The sequence below is a fragment of the Amblyomma maculatum genome, chromosome 3 (genome assembly GCF_055883805.1).
Source record: "Amblyomma maculatum isolate TAMU_Amacu chromosome 3, ASM5588380v1, whole genome shotgun sequence".
In the NCBI taxonomy this organism is placed as follows: Eukaryota; Metazoa; Arthropoda; class Arachnida; order Ixodida; family Ixodidae; genus Amblyomma; species Amblyomma maculatum.
In genome coordinates, this window is record NC_139346.1 from 108,978,179 (window position 1) to 109,000,963 (window position 22,785).

At 46.9% G+C, this 22,785-nt stretch overlaps 3 protein-coding genes, 22 non-coding genes and 2 pseudogenes across 25 annotated transcripts; all 27 read left to right on the forward strand.

Moving 5' to 3' along the window:
• The first annotated feature begins 389 nt into the window (after positions 1–389).
• LOC146195602 (uncharacterized) lies at positions 390–1,159 on the forward strand (annotated as a pseudogene).
• A 2,932-nt stretch (positions 1,160–4,091) lies between these two features.
• Positions 4,092–11,996, forward strand: LOC146195603 (uncharacterized). The gene is made up of 2 exons (XM_084596253.1): positions 4,092–4,491; positions 11,423–11,996. The coding sequence occupies exons 1-2, from the start codon at positions 4,092–4,094 to the stop codon at positions 11,926–11,928; spliced, it is 906 nt and encodes a 301-aa protein (XP_084452379.1). The 3' UTR covers positions 11,929–11,996.
• Positions 5,084–5,156, forward strand: TRNAK-CUU (transfer RNA lysine (anticodon CUU)). The gene has a single exon. It is a non-coding gene; the product is annotated as a tRNA-Lys (tRNA).
• On the forward strand, positions 5,316–5,388 carry TRNAK-CUU (transfer RNA lysine (anticodon CUU)). The gene has a single exon. It is a non-coding gene; the product is annotated as a tRNA-Lys (tRNA).
• On the forward strand, positions 5,538–5,610 carry TRNAK-CUU (transfer RNA lysine (anticodon CUU)). Its single transcript has one exon. It is a non-coding gene; the product is annotated as a tRNA-Lys (tRNA).
• Positions 5,759–5,831, forward strand: TRNAK-CUU (transfer RNA lysine (anticodon CUU)). Its single transcript has one exon. It is a non-coding gene; the product is annotated as a tRNA-Lys (tRNA).
• Positions 5,980–6,052, forward strand: TRNAK-CUU (transfer RNA lysine (anticodon CUU)). Its single transcript has one exon. It is a non-coding gene; the product is annotated as a tRNA-Lys (tRNA).
• Positions 6,201–6,273, forward strand: TRNAK-CUU (transfer RNA lysine (anticodon CUU)). Its single transcript has one exon. It is a non-coding gene; the product is annotated as a tRNA-Lys (tRNA).
• TRNAK-CUU (transfer RNA lysine (anticodon CUU)) lies at positions 6,424–6,496 on the forward strand. Its single transcript has one exon. It is a non-coding gene; the product is annotated as a tRNA-Lys (tRNA).
• Positions 6,641–6,713, forward strand: TRNAK-CUU (transfer RNA lysine (anticodon CUU)). The gene has a single exon. It is a non-coding gene; the product is annotated as a tRNA-Lys (tRNA).
• On the forward strand, positions 6,862–6,934 carry TRNAK-CUU (transfer RNA lysine (anticodon CUU)). Its single transcript has one exon. It is a non-coding gene; the product is annotated as a tRNA-Lys (tRNA).
• LOC146195613 (uncharacterized) lies at positions 7,104–9,214 on the forward strand (annotated as a pseudogene).
• Positions 11,997–12,027: 31 nt separating the features above from the next.
• Positions 12,028–12,100, forward strand: TRNAK-CUU (transfer RNA lysine (anticodon CUU)). The gene has a single exon. It is a non-coding gene; the product is annotated as a tRNA-Lys (tRNA).
• Positions 12,101–12,248: 148 nt separating this feature from the next.
• Positions 12,249–12,321, forward strand: TRNAK-CUU (transfer RNA lysine (anticodon CUU)). The gene has a single exon. It is a non-coding gene; the product is annotated as a tRNA-Lys (tRNA).
• A 150-nt stretch (positions 12,322–12,471) lies between these two features.
• On the forward strand, positions 12,472–12,544 carry TRNAK-CUU (transfer RNA lysine (anticodon CUU)). Its single transcript has one exon. It is a non-coding gene; the product is annotated as a tRNA-Lys (tRNA).
• Positions 12,545–12,721: 177 nt separating this feature from the next.
• LOC146195617 (uncharacterized) lies at positions 12,722–15,346 on the forward strand. The gene has a single exon (XM_084597868.1). The coding sequence runs from the start codon at positions 12,749–12,751 to the stop codon at positions 13,970–13,972; it is 1,224 nt and encodes a 407-aa protein (XP_084453994.1). The 5' UTR covers positions 12,722–12,748; the 3' UTR covers positions 13,973–15,346.
• Positions 15,347–17,782: 2,436 nt separating this feature from the next.
• Positions 17,783–17,855, forward strand: TRNAK-CUU (transfer RNA lysine (anticodon CUU)). The gene has a single exon. It is a non-coding gene; the product is annotated as a tRNA-Lys (tRNA).
• A 148-nt stretch (positions 17,856–18,003) lies between these two features.
• On the forward strand, positions 18,004–18,076 carry TRNAK-CUU (transfer RNA lysine (anticodon CUU)). The gene has a single exon. It is a non-coding gene; the product is annotated as a tRNA-Lys (tRNA).
• Positions 18,077–18,224: 148 nt separating this feature from the next.
• On the forward strand, positions 18,225–18,297 carry TRNAK-CUU (transfer RNA lysine (anticodon CUU)). The gene has a single exon. It is a non-coding gene; the product is annotated as a tRNA-Lys (tRNA).
• Positions 18,298–18,445: 148 nt separating this feature from the next.
• On the forward strand, positions 18,446–18,518 carry TRNAK-CUU (transfer RNA lysine (anticodon CUU)). The gene has a single exon. It is a non-coding gene; the product is annotated as a tRNA-Lys (tRNA).
• A 148-nt stretch (positions 18,519–18,666) lies between these two features.
• On the forward strand, positions 18,667–18,739 carry TRNAK-CUU (transfer RNA lysine (anticodon CUU)). The gene has a single exon. It is a non-coding gene; the product is annotated as a tRNA-Lys (tRNA).
• A 148-nt stretch (positions 18,740–18,887) lies between these two features.
• TRNAK-CUU (transfer RNA lysine (anticodon CUU)) lies at positions 18,888–18,960 on the forward strand. The gene has a single exon. It is a non-coding gene; the product is annotated as a tRNA-Lys (tRNA).
• Positions 18,961–19,108: 148 nt separating this feature from the next.
• TRNAK-CUU (transfer RNA lysine (anticodon CUU)) lies at positions 19,109–19,181 on the forward strand. The gene has a single exon. It is a non-coding gene; the product is annotated as a tRNA-Lys (tRNA).
• A 148-nt stretch (positions 19,182–19,329) lies between these two features.
• On the forward strand, positions 19,330–19,402 carry TRNAK-CUU (transfer RNA lysine (anticodon CUU)). The gene has a single exon. It is a non-coding gene; the product is annotated as a tRNA-Lys (tRNA).
• Positions 19,403–19,550: 148 nt separating this feature from the next.
• TRNAK-CUU (transfer RNA lysine (anticodon CUU)) lies at positions 19,551–19,623 on the forward strand. The gene has a single exon. It is a non-coding gene; the product is annotated as a tRNA-Lys (tRNA).
• Positions 19,624–19,771: 148 nt separating this feature from the next.
• Positions 19,772–19,844, forward strand: TRNAK-CUU (transfer RNA lysine (anticodon CUU)). Its single transcript has one exon. It is a non-coding gene; the product is annotated as a tRNA-Lys (tRNA).
• A 184-nt stretch (positions 19,845–20,028) lies between these two features.
• On the forward strand, positions 20,029–22,407 carry LOC146195628 (uncharacterized). The gene has a single exon (XM_084597869.1). The coding sequence runs from the start codon at positions 20,049–20,051 to the stop codon at positions 21,303–21,305; it is 1,257 nt and encodes a 418-aa protein (XP_084453995.1). The 5' UTR covers positions 20,029–20,048; the 3' UTR covers positions 21,306–22,407.
• Positions 22,408–22,785: the final 378 nt, after the last annotated feature.

Here is a 22,785-nt window from a genome sequence, read left to right on the forward strand (position 1 = left end):
GAGCGATTCAAGGTAATGATTTTTATCATTATTTTAGATCCATTAGTGGCCTTCATTCTTCTTTCGTTGTCGTTAAATTGAGCCACACTTCCGCTCTGCAGCATCGCCGGCTAGCTCAGTGGAGATTCTGCCTCCGGCCACGCCAGTGAACGGACGCGGGCTCCTCAGGAGCGGCTTCAGCGGCCATGCCAGGCCGCGGTATCAGGACTACTGAACAGGAAACTACTTACCAGGTTGTTTTGCCTGCACTGCCAACAGGTCGGTTTGTTTGGAATACCGTTTTTTTGCACGCCGATATCAGGGCCCGCTCGTACCGGGTGGAAGATTTCCGGGACGCGTTAGCACATCACACGCTAATCCCCGATGTTATCGCTACGGGGGCTTATCGGATGAGCCACGTCTGGGCCGTCACTCTCAAGGATAGTGAAGCGGTGAGTAAGATTGTTAGTGTAGGTGAGCTTACTGTGAAGAACGGCCGCTGCTGGGTGATTGATCCCACGAACCAGGACGTGCGACTCAAACTTCACTGGCTGCTGCACAACGTGCCGGACAAGGATGTTCGTGCTGCCTTTGCGCCGTACGGAAAGGTGTCGGAAGTTACCCGGGAGCGCTGGCGTGTTAAAGGTATTCTTGAAAAGGGCTCTACTACTAGGCTCGTCACGCTGAAGCTGAAAGCAGGCATGAAGCTGGATGACCTGCCGCATCAGCTGAATGTTAGCGGTGAGCTGGCGCTCGTCATTGTGTGAGGCAGACCCCCGTTGTGCCTACGCTGCCGGAGTACGGGCCACATTCGCAAAGAGTGCCGGGTTCCTCGCTGCGGAACCTGTCGACGGTTCGGTCATGAAGACAGCCAGTGTGCACGTACCTACGCAAGCATTGCCGGACCTGGGACCAGCGAAGACTCGTCCGAGTTAATTATGGACGAGGCGGATGCAGAGGAGGCTGCTGACATTAGAGGTCAGTCAACAAAACAGCACGCGCCTGCAGTGACGGTTTTAACAAAGAATAAGGTGGCGGTCTCAAGAGAAAAGAATGAAACTCGGCATGTCTTGAACGTTCCATCCCAGGACCATGAAAACGCGTCAAAGGAAGCGTCTGAAGACGTAATGAAGTTTTCTGACGCTGAGGAGGATCTCAGTACAGAGCCTCCCTGTACTGATGCCATGGAAGTTGGGCCGGAGACAGCATCCCTAATTGCCGCAAAACGTCCGCACGAGGAAAGCGTTGAGGAGACTCAGCTGCCAGGCGGTGTTTGTGGTGAGCCGCCGCCGAAAACTGCGGGCATCCGAAGAGCAACTTTGAGACCGAAACCGAACTTCTCGGCTGACACGCGGCAGGCGGGGAAACCGCCTCCGTAGTTCTAAGGTGTCCTGAACGTTTTGTGGGTCGGCTGCCTACCGACCAGCGTCAGGAACATTCTGCAACCAAGCGGGGCGTGTGTGAGCAAAAATGACAGACGGTGCTTGGACTTCGTTTGAATGCATCCCGACGTTCAGCTGGGAGGACATTATATGCACACATATGCCACTGTTCTTCAGAAGCGGAGGCCACGCAACCATGAAGGTAGGCACCATGCGAGTACGGGCATCTCTTTCTAATACATGACTCTCAAGCTTAATTCGCCGTTCCATGTAGCTACTTTGAATGTCAGAGGGCTGGGAGCGAGAAGGCGACAATGCCAGCTCAGTCGCCTCCTTTTGGATAATGATATAGATATAGCAGCTGTGCAAGAGTCAAAGATTGAGAGCCAAGAAAGCACTGACCGTATGGTGGCTTCTTTTCAAGCAAATTTTTATGTGTGTGTATGCCATTCTGTTGGTTTATCGGGTGGATGCCTTTTATTTATACGTAACACGCTGGGAGTAAGCGTAGAGTCCGTTTTTGCCTGTCCAAGTGGTCGGCTTTTGGTTACTGATTTTACCTACTGTAATTTATGCTGGCGTGTTGTGTGTGTGTATGCTCCCAATTCAGAATGCGAACGTGAATTGTTTTTTGAGTCTATTGAATTGTGGTTGAAGGTCGACAAAATCTTGCTTGTACTTGGTGACTAAAACTGTGTGTGCTCAGCTGTGGACCGAGCGGCTAAGTGTAAACCTCGAACAGACAGAAGCTCCGACCTGTTGAATGCACTTGTGCATGAGTATGGCCTTGAGGATGTTGGCAGTGTGTTCTCCACTGGAAACCAGCCAGAGTTCACGCACTTTCAGCGAGATAGCCATGCTAGATTGGACAGGGTGTATGCCTCGGTTGATCTTGTTTCCCTATGTACTGCATATGAGGTCAAGCCTGTGTCTTTCAGTGATCATTGTCTCGTGAGTGCAGTGTTTGGTAGGAAAGGAAAGATATCGCGCTTTAACTGGCACCTATGGAAACTGAATACCAAGTTTCTCGCCGATGAAGAGTTCCTTATGGAAGTTAAGACCGAGTTTGAAAATCAACCTGATGCTATGCGACCAGTAAGTTTTGCAGCGGAATGGGACAGCTTCAAAGAGTGGGTCAGATTGAAATCTATAGAAAAGAGCAGTAAGGTGCGGCATAAAGAGAAAGAAAAAGAACTGAATGAACTCCAGTTTCTTTTGAGCATGGAAAGTTCAGTGCCAGGGCATTTTGCCAGTAAAATACGAGAGATAAAAAGTGAGTTGGAAACAATCGACAGTGAAAGATACACAGCAGCTGTTATACGTGCAAGGGCTGAAAAACTTTGGGCTGGAGAAGTGCCGACAAAACGAGCCCTAGCAGACGAAAAAAGATACGCCTGCCAGAAAGAAATAAGGAGTATAAGATATGCCGGCCATATCACTGAAGATGCTAAAGATATTCAGCGAGCGGTAACAGAGCACTTCGAAGAACTGCTTAGCGCTAAGCTTGAGACTGTAGGCGGCTTTCGAACAGATTTTCTAAGACTGATGCCTGCACTGGATGACGAAAGTAAAGCGCACCTAGAAACACCGGTAACGTTGCAGGATATACTATCTGCAATAGATGACCTGACACCTGGGAAGGCCCCTGGGCCGGATGGTCTAAGCGCCGCATTCTTTAAAACTTTTCAGCAGTATGCGGCTCAGTTTATGCTCTGTGTAATCACTGAAGCTTATGAACGTAATACTGTTCCATTGTCTTTCTCTACATCGCACATTGTTCTAATACCCAAGACAGATGATCCAGAGAAACGACTGTTGGTGGGGTCATATTGACCGATTAGCCTCACCAATGTTGACTACAAGGTGTATATGAAGGTTTTAGCGAAAAGACTGCAAAGCGTGATAAAGAAATTGGTTTGGTCTCATCAAACGTGCGGCATCAAGGGTCGATCAATTGCCACGAATATACATGTCGCAAGAACCGTATTAGAATGCGTTGATGCACTCGGTGGTCAGATAGCCGTGATGCAATTAGATTTGGCGAAAGCCTTTGACCGTGTTTCTCACGAAATTCTTTTTTCCATTTTGGAGCATTCTAACCTTGGTGACGTCATAGTGGAGGGTGTTAAAATGGCTTATGCGAACTGCACGACCCGTATTATTGTGAATGGTGATCTGACTGACAGCATCGCAGTACGGTCATCAGAAAGGCAAGGCTGCCCGCTCTCACCCCTGCTTTTTGCACTGTATTTAGAGCCACTTTGCTTGGCTATCATTGATAGCGATCGCATTTTAGGATTCAAGCTGCAATCAGCACACGTGAAAATTCTAGCATACGCTGATGACATTGCAGCCTTTTGTGCAACTAGAAAGAGCATCTGTGAAGTCACTGGTGTCGTGCAAACATTTTGTGATCAAACCGGATGCAAGATCAATTGGGAGGAAAGCTCTGGGTTTTGGCACGGTGATTGGGACGTGACACCTGATTTCTTCTGTAAGCTGCGATGGTCTGCTCTCCCAACACGATATCTAGGCGTGCCTTTAGAATATTATCAAGATCCCAACGTGCACTGGGTGGAAGAAACATCCAGAGTGAAAGAAAAAGCGGATGCGTGGCAAGGAAGGCAACTGTCAATGTTTTCGCGCGCTTCTATTTGCAATGTTTTTCTTATTTCGAGGCTGTGGTACCTCATCAATGTGTTGTGTATCTCACGAACCTCAATTCAGAAAATGCACCGCGTTTTTGCTGTTTTTATTTGGGCATCCACATGGGAAAAAACCGCCCGGACGAATTTGTTTATTTCTGTTAAAAGGGGCGGGCTTGGCCTTGCACATCTGTTCTTGCGTCAGGTGGTCTCGCGATTTATATTCCTCCGTGATCAAAAAGATACCTTTTTAAGAACTGTGATGCAAGTGCGATTGCAGAGGCTGCTCCCTGAATGGATTGTGTCATGTGAAAACATGCCTGGTACAGTGACTGGCTACCTGCGCGAGGTTGTTTTTTCGTGCAAGTTGCTAGAAGTGCGGTTTTCTTTTGATTATCTTTCCAATGTTACCAGAAAAAAACTGTATAAAGATCTCATTGACGTGATGCTGCCGGTGCCTTTTTACCGGGCATTACACTGTGGAGGCCCAGGGCAGGACGTTTTGAAAAGAGTTAAGAAGATGTCCGTGAGGCCATCTGCTAAAACGTTCCTTTTCAAACTTCACTCTAATACGCTCCCTGTTAAAACCTGGCTGAATGAAAAAAGTATCTTCGTCCCATGGACAACGATTTGCCTGTTGTGCAAAAAACCGGAGACAATTGAACACGTCTTCTTACAGTGTTGGGATGCTGTCTTTCTATGGGACGTCCTCCAAAGGACAATTAAAAAGGAACTTCCATTAACTCCTTACGGTATAAGATTCCTACCAGTGCAGAACGATGATGCACCTTATGATTTAATTATGCTTCTTGGCCTCCATAGTTTGTGGAAAACACGAATGCAGGTGCGTCATGCAGATATAGATACACGATCTGCGCGTGAAAACTTTATTGAAAGTGCTGTGTATATACGCGAAACTTCCAGGATGCAGCAGGATCCACCACAATGGCAATGTCTATTTGATGAGTTGGTGCACTGGAAAAGACTTTAGCCGCGTACGCGTTAGCTCAAGTGTAGTTGACGTGTTTTATCATGTGTATTTTTGGTTTGTGTTTCACGGCAATAAAGAAAAAAAAAAGCCGGCTAGCTCAGTCGCTAGAGCATGAGACTCTTAATCTCAGGGTCGTGGGTTCGAGCCCCACGTTGGGCGTTGCTTTTATTTTTCATTGTTTTGATCAAGAAAGAAGCGAAAGAAGCTCAAAGAGCGATTCAAGGTATTTATTTTTATCATTATTTTAGATCCATTAACGCACTTTAATTTCTTCTTCCGTTGTCAATAATTAGAGCCACACTTACGCTCTGCAGCATGGCCCGGCTAGCTCAGTCGGTAGAGCATGAGACTCTTAATCTCAGGGTCGTGGGTTCGAGCCCCACGTTGGGCGTTGCTTTTATTTTTCATTGTTTTGATCAAGAAAGAAGCTAAAAGAGCGATTCAAGGTAATGATTTTTATCATTATTTTAGATCCATTAGCGGCCTTCATTCTTCTTTCGTTGTCATTAAATAGAGCCACACTAACGCCTCTGCAGCATGGCCCGGCTAGCTCAGTCGGTAGAGCATGAGACTCTTAATCTCAGGGTCGTGGGTTCGAGCCCCACGTTGGGCGTTGCTTTTATTTTTCATTGTTTTGATCAAGAAAGAAGCTCAAAGAGCGATTCAAGGTAATGATTTTTATCATTATTTTAGATCCATTAGTGGCCTTCATTCTTCTTTCGTTGTCATTAAATTGAGCCACACTAACGCTCTGCAGCATGGCCCGGCTAGCTCAGTCGGTAGAGCATGAGACTCTTAATCTCAGGGTCGTGGCTTCGAGCCCCACGTTGGGCGTTGCTTTTATTTTTCATTGTTTTGATCAAGAAAGAAGCTCAAAGAGCGATTTAAGGTAATGATTTTTATCATTATTTTAGATCCATTAGCGGCCTACATTCTTCTTTCGTTGTCATTAAATAGAGCCACACTAACGCTCTGCAGCATGGCCCGGCTAGCTCAGTCGGTAGAGCATGAGACTCTTAATCTCAGGGTCGTGGCTTCGAGCCCCACGTTGGGCGTTGCTTTTATTTTTCATTGTTTTGATCAAGAAAGAAGCTCAAAGAGCGATTCAAGGTAATGATTTTTATCATTATTTTAGATCCATTAGTGGCCTTCATTCTTCTTTCGTTGTCATTAAATTGAGCCACACTAACGCTCTGCAGCTTGGCCCGGCTAGCTCAGTCGGTAGAGCATGAGACTCTTAATCTCAGGGTCGTGGCTTCGAGCCCCACGTTGGGCGTTGCTTTTATTTTTCATTGTTTTGATCAAGAAAGAAGCTCAAAGAGCGATTCAAGGTAATGATTTTTATCATTATTTTAGATCCATTAGCGCACTTTAATTTCTTCTTCAGTTGTCAATAAATAGAGCCACACTTACACTCTGCAGCATGGCCCGGCTAGCTCAGTCGGTAGAGCATGAGACTCTTAATCTCAGGGTCGTGGGTTCGAGCCCCACGTTGGGCGTTGCATTTTTCATTGTTTTGATCAAGAAAGAAGCTCAAAGAGCGATTCAAGGTAATGATTTTTATCATTATTTTAGATCCATTAGCGGCCTACATTCTTCTTTCGTTGTCATTAAATAGAGCCACACTTACGCTCTGCAGCATGGCCCGGCTAGCTCCGTCGGTAGAGCATGAGACTCTTAATCTCAGGGTCGTGGGTTCCAGCCCCACGTTGGGCGTTGCTTTTATTTTTCATTGTTTTGATCAAGAAAGAAGCTCAAAGAGCGATTCAAGGTAATGATTTTTATCATTATTTTAGATCCATTAGCGGCCTACATTCTTCTTTTGTTGTCATTAAATAGAGCCACACTTACGCTCTGCAGCATGGCCCGGCTAGCTCAGTCGGTAGAGCATGAGACTCTTAATCTCAGGGTCGTGGGTTCGAGCCCCACGTTGGGCGTTGCTTTTATTTTTCATTGTTTTGATCAAGAAAGAAGCTCAAAGAGCGATTCAAGGTAATGATTTGTATCATTATTTTAGATCCATTAGAGCACTTTAATTTCTTCTTCAGCTGTCAATAAATAGAGCCACACTTACGCTCTGCAGCATGGCCCGGCTAGCTCAGAGGATTCTGCTTCCGGCCACGCCAGTGAACGGACGCAGGATGCAGGGCTCCTCAGGAGCGGCTTCAGCGGCCATGTCAGGCCGCGGAAACGAGGGTTTTGCATCTGACAAGGAATACCAGGTTATCCTGCCAAGTCTGCCAACCGGGCGAGTAGTTTTGAATTCTATTTTTCTGCACGCTGACATAAGGGCCCGCCCATAAGGGTGGAAGACTTTCGCGATGCGCTAGCCGGAATGTCGCTGCTCCCAGACGTTATCGCTCTGGGGGCGTATCGAATGAGCCATGTATGGGCGGTAACTTTCAAGGATGCGGAAGGTGTGAAGAAGATTTTGAATGCAGGCGAGCTGAAGGTTAAAGAGCATCGGTGCCTTGTTATTGACCCGGTGAACCAATGCGTGCGTATGAAATTGCACTGGCTTCTTCATGGCGTGACTGACGAAGACGTGAGGCTAGCTTTTGCGCCATACGGAACAGTCAGTGATGTCACGAGAGAGCGATGGCGCGTTCAAGGTGTCGCCGATAAAGGCTCAACTACGAGGTTGGTGTCCCTCAAGCTGAAGCCAGGGATAAAGCTTGACGACCTTCCACACCAAGTTATTGTTGCAGGCGAGTTGGCACTTGTGGTTGTATCGGGACGACCGCCACTCTGCCTCCGGTGCCATTCTACTGGTCACATCCGACGGCAGTGTAAAGTACCACGTTGCGGTGAGTGCCGAAGGTATGGACATGAAGAGACCCAATGCACCCGCACATATGCCAGCGCTGCAGGCCCCGTGAGCAGAATGGATACGTCCGATCTGCTCATGGACGAGATTGAATCTGAAGAGGCAGCAAAAAATGTAACTGATGTGGAAGAAACACAGTCAGCTGCTTCAGGATCTGAGCAGAAGACGACCCCTGAAGTGGACAATTCAACCGAGACTCATCAGACGGTAGCTTCTGCCAACAAAACAACTTCAACAGAAGGAAAGGACAGGCCACTTGCTGAAGATTCATCACACGAGATGCATCAGCAAGGTGAAACCATGGACGTCGCGGAAGATGCAACCGGTAGTCTAGCGGGAAAGCGTCCACGGGATGCAACAAGCGACGCATCGGGGACGCCAGGAAGCAGCATTGGAGATGAACCGCCACCAAAAGCGGCTTCGACCAGACGGCCGAGTTTTAAGCCGCGCCCCAACATCCCGCCTGATACACGGTCAGCGGGAAAACCGCCACCGTAACTATCGTGAATCTGTGCATTGTTGCTGGCTGCGTTGGAAGATGCTGAGGGGACTTTGTGAAGACAGTTTCTGGCTACTGTCTGGTGCAACTATGTGTCTGCATTATGAAGAGCATATGCAACTAAGTTCAGTAAGCCTTTTTTGTTTGTTTGTTTTTTACCAGCAAAGGCCGCCACCATACGTTCAAATATTCAAACTAAATCATGGATCCTAGCAATAAGATAGTGCTACGTATTGCCACATTAAACGTAAGAGGACTGGGAGCAAGAAAAAAACAGTACCAGCTTAAAAGACTTCTCTTGGAAAAAGAACTTGACCTAATAGCTGTCCAAGAAACAAAGATCGAAAGTGTTGAGCAAACAGATCGTATGGTGGCACCCTTTCAGACCCGCTACAACGTATGTGTTTGCCATGCTCTTGGTACATCAGGGGGTTGCGTTCTTTTTATTCGCAACGACATAACAGTTGTCCCTGAATCTGTCGTCATTTGTGAAAATGGGCGTTTTCTTGTCGTAGATTTTTTCTTCCATGCGTGCAACTGGCGAGCAGTTTGTGTTTATGCGCCAAACGTTGAGGCTGACCGCGCAGTGTTTTTTGATAATCTTTATCAGTATCTTTCATGCGACAAGAAAGTAATCCTGTTAGGAGACTTTAACTGTGTCTGTAGCGTTGCTGATCGTTTAAAAAAGCTGCCTCTTAGGGACAAGAGTGCGTTAGCGCTTAATCAGATTGTACAAGAATGCAATTTGGAAGATGTGGGGGCAGCTCTAACAGATGGTATGCGTCCACTATTTACGCATTTTCAGAATGAAAGTCATGCAAGACTTGACAGAATATATGTTTCTCTAGAGCTTTTGCCGCTGTGTACCAAATATGAGGTCGTACCTGTACAGTTTAGCGATCATTGCCTAGTAATTGCAACTGTCGGAACAAGGAAGGAAAAACCGAAATTTAGCTGGGATCTATGGAAGCAGAATGACAAGCTTTTAGAAGACGAAGAATTTATTAACTACGTAGATGAACAAATAAAATATATTATTCAGGCTAATTCGGCAAACGCTGTTGCCGAATGGGATGAATTCAAGCAGCGCGTAAAAATAAAAGCTATTGAGAGAAGCTGCATCAATAAGTTCAAGCGCAACAATGAAGAAAAGCAATTACATGAACGTCTTGAATTTCTTTTGGCCATTGAAAGCGACAAGCCATTAAGCTGTTCGAAGGAAATGAGAGAAGTAAAGAGCCGCTTGCAACAGATTGACACGAACGAGTACAAAGCGGCAGTGATAAGAGCGCGAGCTCAAAAGCTGTGGGCAGGCGAAACGCCAACAAAACGCGCCTTATCGGACGAGAAAAGGTACGCGTGCCGGAAAGAAATTAAACAGATACGATACCAAGGCGAGGTAATTTCAGACAGTAAAATCATAGAGCAAGCTTTTGTTGAATATTTCAGCGAGTTGTTAGGCCGTGAAAGAGATGTCCAAGACGGGTTTGAAAAAGAGTTTTTACCGCTTATGCCATCGCTTGATGATGAGACAAAAGCGCGACTTGAAGAACCAATTACCATTAGCGAAATTGAAAGTGCAATCGATGGCTTACAATCTGGTAAAGCCCCTGGACCGGATGGGTTAACAGCAAATTTTTACAAGGTGTTTAGAACACCAGTGGCCCTTCTGTTACACCGTGTGATCTCGGAAGCGTATGAAAAGCAAAGAGTGCCACTGTCCTTTGGGGCTTCCCATATTACTTTGATACCCAAAACTGATGATCCCGAGCAGCGGTTGTTGGTGGGGTCGTACCGTCCAATTAGCCTTACCAACACAGACTACAAAATCTACACTAAAGTCTTAGCAAACCGACTACAAACTGTAATAAAGCTTTTGGTAGGTCCACACCAAACATGTGGCATCAAAGGCCGCACAATAGCTACAAATATTCATGTCGCCCGTAATGTTCTGGAATGTTGCGATGTTTGTGAAGGCCGTGTTGCTACGCTGCAACTCGATTTAGCAAAAGCTTTTGACCGCGTATCGCACGTGGTTTTACTTAGTATTCTTGAGCACACCAACGTCGGTCCAGTCATACTAGAAGGCGTTAAGATGTCATACGCATGTTGCACGACACGTGTGATTGTAAATGGTACTCTTACTGAAAGCGTGCCAGTGCGCTCGTCGGTAAGACAGGGCTGCCCGCTGTCGCCCCTGCTATTTGGAATGTACCTCGAGCCAATGTGTTTAGCTTTGCTTCACAGCAATAAGGTGATCGGTTTTAAGCTTTACGACGCTCATGTTAAGGTCCTAGCTTATGCGGATGATATTGCCGTCTTCTGTTCAGATAAAGACAGCGTTCGGGAAGTTGTTACCATTACGGGGAAATATTGCAAACAGACAGGTTGCCAAATTAATTGGGAAAAAAGCTCAGGCTTTTGGCACGGACAATGGGATAATAAACCCGAGTATTTCGCTTTCATGAAGTGGGCGGAATTACCTACAAAGTACCTTGGCGTGCCGCTTTGCTGTTATCGTGACACTGAGCGACAGTGGGCAGAGGAAACCAACCGAATACGGGAAAAAGTGGAAGGATGGCAAGGAAGGGATTTATCTATGTTCGCGCGGGCTAGCATCTGTAATGTTTTCTTGCTTTCCAAAATATGGTATATAATGAATGTCTTATCTATGTCACGGGTCCATGTACAAAAAGTGCATCGCATTTTTTCTGTGTTTATTTGGTCCTCCACATGGGAAAGAATGAGCCGCACAAATTTGTTTCGGCCTGTTAGATACGGAGGCCTTGGTCTCGTTCATTTGTTTTTACGCCAGATAGTATCTCGGTTTCTATATCTTCGAGACCAGCAAGACCCGTTTTTGCGAACTGTTTTTACAAATAAGAATGTGCAATATGCTACCACAATTCATTGTCACGTCATTTTTAGATCCCTGTACCACGGTGTCTGGTTACTTACGTGAGGTTGTTCTTGCATTCAGAATGCTGAGTGTCCGATTTTCAATGGAATATCTTTCTTCAGTTTCAAGGCGCAAACTGTATACAGACCTTATAGACATTATGCTACCTGTGCCTGTGTACCGTTCTGTATACTATGGAGGCCCAGGACAGGACGTCTTGAAGAGAGTAAAGAGGATGCCAGTTAAGCCTACGACAAAGTCGTTTTTCTTCAAATTACATACCGGGACGCTTCCAGTCAAAGTTTGGCTGGAAAAAAAAGGAATATTTGTCCCGTGGACAACCAATTGCCTCCTCTGCAAGAAACCCGAAACAGTTGAGCATGTCTTTATAGACTGCTGGGACCCGATATTTCATTGGGATGTTCTTCAAAGAACAATAAAAAAAGAACTCCCAATAGATCCCTACGGTATACGCTTCCTGCCAGTTGAAAATCAAGAAGCCCCATACGATATGATAATGCTCCTTAGCCTCCATAGTATATGGAAGACTAGAATGCAAGTGCGTCATGCGGACGTCAATACGCGACCTGTTAGAGAAAATTTCGTGGAGAGCGTGGCGTATATCCGAGATGTGTACAAAAGCGAGCCTGATCCACCGGAATGGATGAATATACTTGACCAGTTGGTTGGCATCAAGCAATTTTAAATCGCATGTGTCAGCCGAAGGATTGGCGACTCTTTTATCATTGATTTTGTGTTTTGTACTTGTCATAAGCCTGGTAATAAAAAAAAAAAAAAAAAAAAAGCCCGGTTAGCTCAGTCGGTAGAGCATGAGACTCTTAATCTCAGGGTCGTGGGTTCGAGCCGCACGTTGGGCGTTGCTTTTATTTTTCATTGTTTTGATCAAGAAAGAAGCTCTAAGAGCGATTCAAGGTAATGATTTTTATCGTTATTTTAGATCCATTAGCGGCCTTCATTCTTCTTTCGTTGTCATTAAATAGAGCCACACTTACGCTCTGCAGCATGGCCCGGCTAGCTCAGTCGGTAGAGCATGAGACTCTTAATCTCAGGGTCGTGGGTTCGAGCCCCACGTTGGGCGTTGCTTTTATTTTTCATTGTTTTGATCAAGAAAGAAGCTCAAAGAGCGATTCAAGGTAATAATTTTTATCATTATTTTAGATCCATTAGCGCACTTTAATTTCTTCTTCAGTTGTCAGTAAATAGAGCCACACTTACGCTCTGCAGCATGGCCCGGCTAGCTCAGTCGGTAGAGCATGAGACTCTTAATCTCAGGGTCGTGGGTTCGAGCCCCACGTTGGGCGTTGCTTTTATTTTTCATTGTTTTGATCAAGAAAGAAGCTCTAAGAGCGATTCAAGGTAATGATTTTTATCATTATTTTAGATCCATTAGCGGCCTTCATTCTTCTTTCGTTGTCGTTAAATCGAGCCACACTTACGCTCTGCAGCATGGCCCGGCTAGCTCAGTCATTCTACTTCCGGCCACCACCGTGTACGGACGCGGAATCATGTGCTCCGACGGAGCGGCGATTGCGGCTTTTACCGGCCGCGGAAACAGGATCTCAGATAGCGAAGACAGCGATTATCAGCTTATTCTGCCTCAGCTGCCAACCGGACGCATCGTTCAGAACACCGTGTTTTTGCACGGCGACGTGCGAGCAAGGCCCTACAGGGTTGAAGATTTACGAGATGCGCTCTTGCCTACAGGCTTACTGCCGGATGTGGTGGCCCTGGGAGCCTACCAGGTTAACCACGTTTGGGCAGTCACCCTTAAAGGTTCCGAGGCTACAAAACGGCTGCTTGGTGTGAAGGAGCTAATGGTGAAGAGGCGACGCTGTGTTATCATCGACCCGCAGGAACAGCAGGTGAAGCTGAAGCTTCACTGGCTATTGCATGGAGTGGCGGACGAGGACGTCCGGTCCGCACTCGCGGCCTTTGGGACTGTAATGGATGTCAGACGAGAGCGCTGGCGAGTGCAGGGTGTGAGTGACAAGGGCTCCACAACAAGGTCAGTGCTTTTAAAGCTGAAGAACGGCATGAAAATAGAAGACCTGCCGCACCAGTTACGGGTCGGTGGTGAACTGGCACTAGTTGTCGCACCTGGTCGCCCGATGCAGTGCCTGCGATGCCATGGCTCGGGCCACGTGAGAAGAGAGTGCAAGGTGCCGCGTTGCTCGATCTGCAGGCGATTTGGGCATGAGGACTCGCAGTGCGTCCGTACCTACGCCGCGGCAACGAGAACGGCGGCGAGTGATGACACCGAGCACCTCATGGACGAGGTTGAGGCGGAGGACGCTGCGGAGGGGACTGGTGAGATAGCGACTGCTTCGGGAGCAGAAATGCCTCTCCTTAGCGAAGGAGCCCAGGATAAAAGCACGGACAGGGCAAGTGAAATGGTGGAAAACCCATCATCGGCAGCGTCGGACATCAACGAAGATGGATCCAGTCAAGCGCAGCAGCCAGCAGCAGTGAAGGGTCAGGAGCCCCCAGGCAATGGCAATGTAAGTTCAGTGGGTGCCGGAACTGCAACTAAACGCCCCCACGACGCAGCCGGCGATCTCGACGACATGCCGTATACAAGCAGTGTGGACGAGCCGCCTGTGAAAGCGGTGCAGGGACGGCGGTCGTCCTTCAAGCCGCGACCTAACATCGCAGCGGAACGAAAACCTGTCGACAAGCCACCCCCGCCGAAAAGCGAGACCGGCCAGCCGGGCGGCTCCGGAGGCGTCTAGCGGCTTGCTAGACGTTAAAGGTAAGCACCATGCTCCTGGGCCTACCTCATGATTAGAGCAACAATGGCACCTGAACCGTCTCTAAGTGTAGCCACGTTGAATGTCAGAGGACTAGCGAGCAAAAGAAAACAAAGTCAATTGTATCGGCTGATAACAGATAATGACATTGACGTACTAGCTGTTCAGGAGACAAAAGTCGAGGGAGAAGAGGAGACTGGGAGCATGGTGCTGCGTTTTACCTCAAGGTACTACGCTGTGGTTAGCCACGCTGTTGGGTTGTCGGCAGGATGCGTACTCTTTGTCAAAAAGTTACCGGGTCTTACTGTGCAGAGCATCACATCAGGGTCCTCTGGAAGACTCGTTATTTGTGATTTTAGTTATTGCCAAAGAGAATATCGGGTTATTTGCATATACGCACCAAATGCAGTGGATGAGAGATATAATTTTTTCGCTATGGTTCAGCAATATGTGGACCCTGAAAAATGCCTCATTATTTTGGGGGACTATAACTGTGTACTGAATTCTACAGACAAAACCAGCGGCACGGCTTTCCGAGATAAGAGCACAGATTTATTAGCCGATATTGTTACCGCAGCCGAGTTAATCGACGTGGCCGAAGTCCTAAAGAGTGGACAGGCAGTGAAGTACACTCATTTCCAGGGGACAAGCCACGCACGCCTAGACCGGGTTTATGTAGCACTCGACTTGATCTCAAAATGCCGCACTTACACCGTGCTACCGCAGTGTTTTACTGACCACTGTCTGGTTAAGTGCGTAATAGGAACAAAGAAAGAAGTTAGGAAGTTTGCTTGGGATATGTGGAAAATGAACGTTAAGCTTCTCAACGACGAATATTTTGTAGCAAAAGTGACAGAAGAAACCAACAGAATAAATATGAACGATTACTGTAAGGTGGGACAACAGTGGGAACTATGCAAAGAGCAAATCAAAATCACAGCGATTGATAGGGCCAGTTCGATTCGATTTCACGAAAAAATTAAAGAAAACGAACTGCAGAAAACACTAAAGATGTTAATAACAGAGGAATGCAAAAAGCCAGGCGTTTTCAAAGATGACGTGAGGATTATAAAACAGCAATTACAGCTGATCGAAGAGGAGCGTTATCGGGGCGCGCTGGTGCGAGCTAGAACAAATGCACTAAAAGCGGGCGAAGTACCTACGAAGCGGGCTTTAGGTTTGGAAAAAACGAACGGCCAACGAAACCACGTATGCGAGATAGAGCGGAACGGCGTTGTGGTGTCAGATAACGACGGCATTGGGCGAGAGTTCTTTGAGCATTATCAGGCGTTATTCGCGTTTCATGAAGCTGACTTGGACGGTTTCAAAAAGATGTTTCTGGGTCAGATGCCGCGACTGGCCGACGAAGTAAAAGAAGTTTTGGAGCGGCCAATAACCGAAAGAGAAGTGTGCCGAGCAATTGAAAACTTGAACGACGGAAAGTCGCCTGGGCCCGATGGCTTGAGTGCCGCGGTCTACAAGTTTTTCAAAGAGAATTTGTCTGCAGTGCTTACAGCTGTATTCAATGAGGCATACCAACTGAAAGAATTACCACCGTCATATAGTACATCACATACTGTTCTCATACCAAAAACTGACGATACAGAAAGACTTCGCCTTGTAACGAGTTACAGGCCCATCTCTTTAACCAATGTTGACTATAAAATATTCATGAAAGTCTTAGCAGCTAGGCTCCAGACAGTGATTAAGGACATAGTAGGGTGCCACCAGACATGTGGAATCAAGGGAAGGTCTATAGTAAGCAACATACACAAGATGCGGTGCGTGCTTGAGGGCTGTGATGTCATGCAATCTGGCGTCGCGGTTTTGCAGCTCGACCTAGAGAAGGCCTTTGACTGTGTATCACATGTTATCCTGTTCGCCATTCTTGACCATATTAATGTCGGTTCGGTTATCAGAGAGGGTGTGGTCATGGCGTACAGGAGTTGCTCAACGCGGCTTATTGTAAACAAGTCACTGGGGGCCCCCATTGCCATGCAGCGTGCGGTACGCCAAGGCTGCCCCATCAGCCCACTTTTATTTTGTCTGTACATCGAATCACTATGCTTGACTATTATTAAAAATGATTCTGTTCACGGTTTTCGACTCCAAGCTGCCGAAGTGAAGCTCTTAGCATATGCCGACGACGTCGCAGTGTGTTGTATTGATAGAGAAAGTATTATAGCAGTGGTCGAAGAGGTAAAATGTTTTCGGGACATCACAGGGAGTTTGATCAATTGGGAAAAATGCCTGGGATTTTGGCATGGAGAATGGGCGTCAACCCCAGACACGTTTGCAGGCGTAACGTGGGTGAAGACCCCAGTGAAGTACCTGGGTGTCCCTCTGCAATTCTACGAAAGCAATGATGGCCTCTGGAGAAGCCAGGCGCATGAAATACGTGAGAAAGCAGACAGATGGAAGGGGGTTCCTCTCTCGTTTTTTGCCAAGGCAACTGTGTGTAATCTTTTTTTTATAAGCAAATTATGGTATCTAATGCAGGTTTTGCATTGCTCGCGGCTAAATGTGCAAAAGCTGCACAGAGTGTTTGCCACCTTTATTTGGGCATCGCAGTGGGAAAGGTGCAGCCGAACAAATTTGTTCAGAAAGGTGGAGGACGGCGGTCTTGGTCTGGCGCACCTCTTTGTGCGACAGCTTATTAACAGGTTTCTGTTTTTTCGGGACACAAAAGACTCTTTCTTACGAACGGTGTGCCAAATGAGATTAAGACGGGCGTTGCCAAACTTTGTGATCGGCACGAATGAAATGCCAGGGCCAATTAAGGGCTTTTTCAAGGAGGTGGTGATGAGCGTATGTTTCTTGACAGTACGATTTTCCAACGATTATTTGTCTGCGGTGAAAAGGAAAACACTGTACAAAGATGTGTGCGACAGCATACTTCCTGTACCGATGTACAGAGCCATGCACAGTGGAGAGCCGGGCCAGAATGTGTTAAAACGGGTGAAGAAAATGCAGGTGACACCAGGCATGAAGTCCTTTTTTTTTAAACTTCATACTGAAACACTTCCAGTCAAAACATTCCTTGAACAACGAGGTTTTTTCTTGCCATGGGGAACTAACTGTCTAATCTGCAAGATACCCGAAACTATAGATCATGTTTTTCTTCACTGCTGGGAAGGAGTGTATTTCTGGGATGTTCTGCAGAGAACAGTGAAAAAGGATTTCCCTCTAGATCCACACGGGATCAGATATTTGGCGACAGATAACGAAGATGGTTTTCCTTTCGATCTCGTAATGTTGGCTGGCCTCCACTCTGTATGGCGCTCCCGCATGGCCGGCTTCTATTGTGATCCTGATGCGAGGCCTGCACGGTTGTATTTTCGGGAGAGCATTTCCCGCTTCGTGGAGGTGCAGAAGACACTTGAATGTGTGCCGCAGTGGCTGCCAAGGCTGGAAGCCTTGGCAGGCCTAAGGGAATTTTAAGTGACAATGTCAGTACAAAACTGACAGCGTTTCCTTTTTTGTTCCACGTCTTGCCTGTGTTTGTATATAGTGTATCGTGATGTACTGAATTGGTTGTCGGAGCCCGGCAATAAAAAAAAAAAAAAAAAAAAAAAAAAAAGCTCAGTCGGCAGAGCATGATACTCTTAATCTGAGGGTCGTGGGTTCGAGCCCCACTTTGGGCGTTGCTTTTATTTTTCATTGTTTTGATCGAGAAAGAAGCTCAAACAGCGATTCAAGGTAATGATTTTTATCATTATTTTAGATCCATTAGCGGCCTTCATTCTTCTTTCGATGTCATTAAATAGAGCCACACTAACGCTCTGCAGCATGGCCCGGCTAGCTCAGTCGGCAGAGCATGATACTCTTAATCTGAGGGTCGTGGGTTCGAGCCCCACTTTGGGCGTTGCTTTTATTTTTCATTGTTTTGATCGAGAAAGAAGCTCAAACAGCGATTCAAGGTAATGATTTTTATCATTATTTTAGATCCATTAGCGGCCTTCATTCTTCTTTCGATGTCATTAAATAGAGCCACACTAACGCTCTGCAGCATGGCCCGGCTAGCTCAGTCGGCAGAGCATGATACTCTTAATCTGAGGGTCGTGGGTTCGAGCCCCACTTTGGGCGTTGCTTTTATTTTTCATTGTTTTGATCGAGAAAGAAGCTCAAACAGCGATTCAAGGTAATGATTTTTATCATTATTTTAGATCCATTAGCGGCCTTCATTCTTCTTTCGTTCTCATTAAATAGAGCCACACTAACGCTCTGCAGCATGGCCCGGCTAGCTCAGTCGGCAGAGCATGATACTCTTAATCTGAGGGTCGTGGGTTCGAGCCCCACTTTGGGCGTTGCTTTTATTTTTCATTGTTTTGATCGAGAAAGAAGCTCAAACAGCGATTCAAGGTAATGATTTTTATCATTATTTTAGATCCATTAGCGGCCTTCATTCTTCTTTCGATGTCATTAAATAGAGCCACACTAACGCTCTGCAGCATGGCCCGGCTAGCTCAGTCGGTAGAGCATGAGACTCTTAATCTGAGGGTCGTGGGTTCGAGCCCCACTTTGGGCGTTGCTTTTATTTTTCATTGTTTTGATCGAGAAAGAAGCTCAAACAGCGATTCAAGGTAATGATTTTTATCATTATTTTAGATCCATTAGCGGCCTTCATTCTTCTTTCGATGTCATTAAATAGAGCCACACTAACGCTCTGCAGCATGGCCCGGCTAGCTCAGTCGGCAGAGCATGATACTCTTAATCTGAGGGTCGTGGGTTCGAGCCCCACTTTGGGCGTTGCTTTTATTTTTCATTGTTTTGATCGAGAAAGAAGCTCAAACAGCGATTCAAGGTAATGATTTTTATCATTATTTTAGATCCATTAGCGGCCTTCATTCTTCTTTCGTTCTCATTAAATAGAGCCACACTAACGCTCTGCAGCATGGCCCGGCTAGCTCAGTCGGCAGAGCATGATACTCTTAATCTGAGGGTCGTGGGTTCGAGCCCCACTTTGGGCGTTGCTTTTATTTTTCATTGTTTTGATCGAGAAAGAAGCTCAAACAGCGATTCAAGGTAATGATTTTTATCATTATTTTAGATCCATTAGCGGCCTTCATTCTTCTTTCGATGTCATTAAATAGAGCCACACTAACGCTCTGCAGCATGGCCCGGCTAGCTCAGTCGGTAGAGCATGAGACTCTTAATCTGAGGGTCGTGGGTTCGAGCCCCACTTTGGGCGTTGCTTTTATTTTTCATTGTTTTGATCGAGAAAGAAGCTCAAACAGCGATTCAAGGTAATGATTTTTATCATTATTTTAGATCCATTAGCGGCCTTCATTCTTCTTTCGTTCTCATTAAATAGAGCCACACTAACGCTCTGCAGCATGGCCCGGCTAGCTCAGTCGGTAGAGCATGAGACTCTTAATCTGAGGGTCGTGGGTTCGAGCCCCACTTTGGGCGTTGCTTTTATTTTTCATTGTTTTGATCGAGAAAGAAGCTCAAACAGCGATTCAAGGTAATGATTTTTATCATTATTTTAGATCCATTAGCGGCCTTCATTCTTCTTTCGTTCTCATTAAATAGAGCCACACTAACGCTCTGCAGCATGGCCCGGCTAGCTCAGTCGGTAGAGCATGAGACTCTTAATCTGAGGGTCGTGGGTTCGAGCCCCACTTTGGGCGTTGCTTTTATTTTTCATTGTTTTGATCGAGAAAGAAGCTCAAACAGCGATTCAAGGTAATGATTTTTATCATTATTTTAGATCCATTAGCGGCCTTCATTCTTCTTTCGTTCTCATTAAATAGAGCCACACTAACGCTCTGCAGCATGGCCCGGCTAGCTCAGTCGGCAGAGCATGATACTCTTAATCTGAGGGTCGTGGGTTCGAGCCCCACTTTGGGCGTTGCTTTTATTTTTCATTGTTTTGATCGAGAAAGAAGCTCAAACAGCGATTCAAGGTAATGATTTTTATCATTATTTTAGATCCATTAGCGGCCTTCATTCTTCTTTCGTTCTCATTAAATAGAGCCACACTAACGCTCTGCAGCATGGCCCGGCTAGCTCAGTCATTCTACTTCCGGCCGCCGAGGCGAACGGACGTGCCATCATGTGCTCCGACGGAGCGGTAACAGCGGCCCAGCTGGGTCGCGGAAACAGGATTGCGGACTTACCGGACCAGGATTATCAAGTCATTTTGCCTCAACTGCCATCAGGTCGGAATGTTTTAAATACTGTTTTTCTGCATGCCGATGTGAGATGTCGGCCGTATCGCGTGGAAGACTTCCGCGATGCGTTGGATAGTCTGGATATGCTCCCCGAGGTGATTGCCTTGGGGGCGTACCAGATGAATCACGTCTGGGCGCTTACATTCAAGAGCGGAGACGGGATGAAGAAAATGTTGGCCCTGCGTGATTTCAAGGTGAAGGAACGACGATGCGTCATCATCGACCCAATGAACCAGGACGTAAGGCTGAAGTTGCACTGGCTTGTCTACGGTGTCCATGACGACGACGTGCGATCTGCCCTGGCACCTTTTGGGAAGGTAACGGACATTTCGAAAGAAAAGTGGCGTGTCAGTGGCGTTGCGGACAAAGCATCAACGACAAGAGTAATTGGGCTCAAGCTGAAATCCGGTGTTTCGGTGGATGACCTCCCGCACCAGCTCCGCGTAGCAGGCGAGTTGGCTCTGGTTGTAGTGCCGGGCAGAGCTCCGCTTTGTCTCCGGTGCCGGACTGCGGGGCACATTAGACGCGAGTGTCGTGTTCCTCGTTGCACCCGATGCAGGCGCTTTGGTCATCGGGAGGACATGTGCGTTAAAACTTACGCGAGTGTTACTGGACCACTGCAACAAGAGGACGCTTCAGACCTCATTATGGATGAAGCCGACGCCGAGGAAGCAGCGAAAGGGAGGCTAGAAGTGTCCACGCGATGCCCTAACGCGTCTTCCGAAAATTCTGAAGGCTCCACGCAGGCCGCAAGCCGCGACACGAAAAGCCAGTCACTTGCTACACAAGTAAAGACGCCTTCGGAGGCTGCTGAGAAGTCCTCCGAGAGCACCTTGTCGGAGGGCCAGCCAGACGAACACACCCAGGACGGCATGCAGTCACCTGAAGTTACGAAGGCTGCGTCTAGTAGTGACCGAAGAGCAGCGTCAGCCGCAGGCAATGGAAGTCAGCGGGAGCCGATGGAATTAACTGTGAACTCAAAAAGAACGCACGGGGACAGCGTGGGAGCAGGAGACGGCCTTGACTACACTAGCAACGAGGGACCGCCCCCCAAAGCCGTCATGCCACGGCGACCTAGCTTCAGACCGAAGCCAAACATCTCCCTCGACCGGAATACGGTCGGGACACCGCCCTCGTAGCAAAGAGCGATTGTGAAGTTTGTGCACAAGGAACTGGACAAACCCTTCAAGGTGCTTCGACCGAGAAGCAAGGCCTCTTCGCAGTGGCTACGGGCTCAACCAAAAAAGCAAGTGCACATGCTCAACTGCTTCCCAGACTGCCGTGGTAAGCGCTGTGCGGTCCTTTTGTTTTGCAATTAAATGGCAGTAAACCTCCAGTCTGCGTTACGTATAGCCACCTTAAACGTTCGCGGAATGACAGCGAGGCGGCGGCAATATCAAGTTAGTCGGCTATTTCTTGAAAACGAATTGGACTTGGTCGCTATACAAGAAACGAAGGTAGAAAGTGAAGAACAAACGGACCGCATGGTGCAACCATTCAGAGATAGGTACAATGTATGTGTGTGTCATGCTGTTGGCAATTCGGCAGGATGTGTTATTTTTATTCGCAACAGTCTGGGCATTGTCGAGGAGGCAGTCACAGTGTGCCCTTCTGGACGCCTGATTGTTGTTGACTTTTCCTTCTCTAATTTGAAATGGCGTATGATATGCGTCTATGCACCTAATAAGGAAGGGGAGCGTAGGTTGTTCTTCGAGCAGCTCGAACAGCATTTGAAGGGTGAAAGATGTGTTGTTATGGTGGGTGACTTCAATTGTGTATGTATGCCTGAAGATCGCGTAAAACTTGAGCCTGTGAAGGACCCCAGCGCACACTTATTAAGGACGTTAACCACAGAGTATCATCTAGAAGATGTTGGTTGGCTTCTGTCACCTAATGGACAATGCCAGTACACCCATTTCCAAAGAGAAAGCCATGCGAGGCTAGATCGTGCATACATTTCCCTAGAACTCGCGCCTCTGTGTCGAAGTTATGAAGTTAAGCACGTGTCTTTTACAGATCACAGCCTAGTAGTTTTTTGCATAGGAGCAAAGGAAAATAAATCTAAATTTAACTGGGAGCTTTGGAAATTTAATTCTAAACTTTTGGATGATGAGAGCTATGTGAACGAAGTAAAGGAAATGTTCAACGCACTGTTTGCGACCAAATCAGGGGACTGGATGAGTGAGTGGGAAAGTTTTAAGAACAATATAAAAATGAAAGCAATAGAAAGAGCAACCATTTTACGACAAGTCAGTAAAGAGAACGAGCAAGATCTGCACCGTCAACTCAACTTGTTGCTGAACCTAGATAGCGGGACGCCTGGATTGTGGTCGAAGCAGATTAAAGAAGTTAAGAATAAACTTGAGCTTATCGATGAAGAAAGATATAGGGGAGCTATTGTGCGAGCACGAGCAGAGCGATTATGGGTTGGCGAGACACCGAACAAGCGCTCACTCGGAGACGAGAAAAGATACGCGGAAAAAAACAAAATTAAAAAGATACTTCACCATAACGAAGTTGCAACAGAATGCGAGGTTATCAAAGAAGCGTTTGCAGAGTACTATAGTGAGCTACTTGGGCGGGCTAAGCAAAGGAAAGAACAATTCGAAAGTCAGTTTT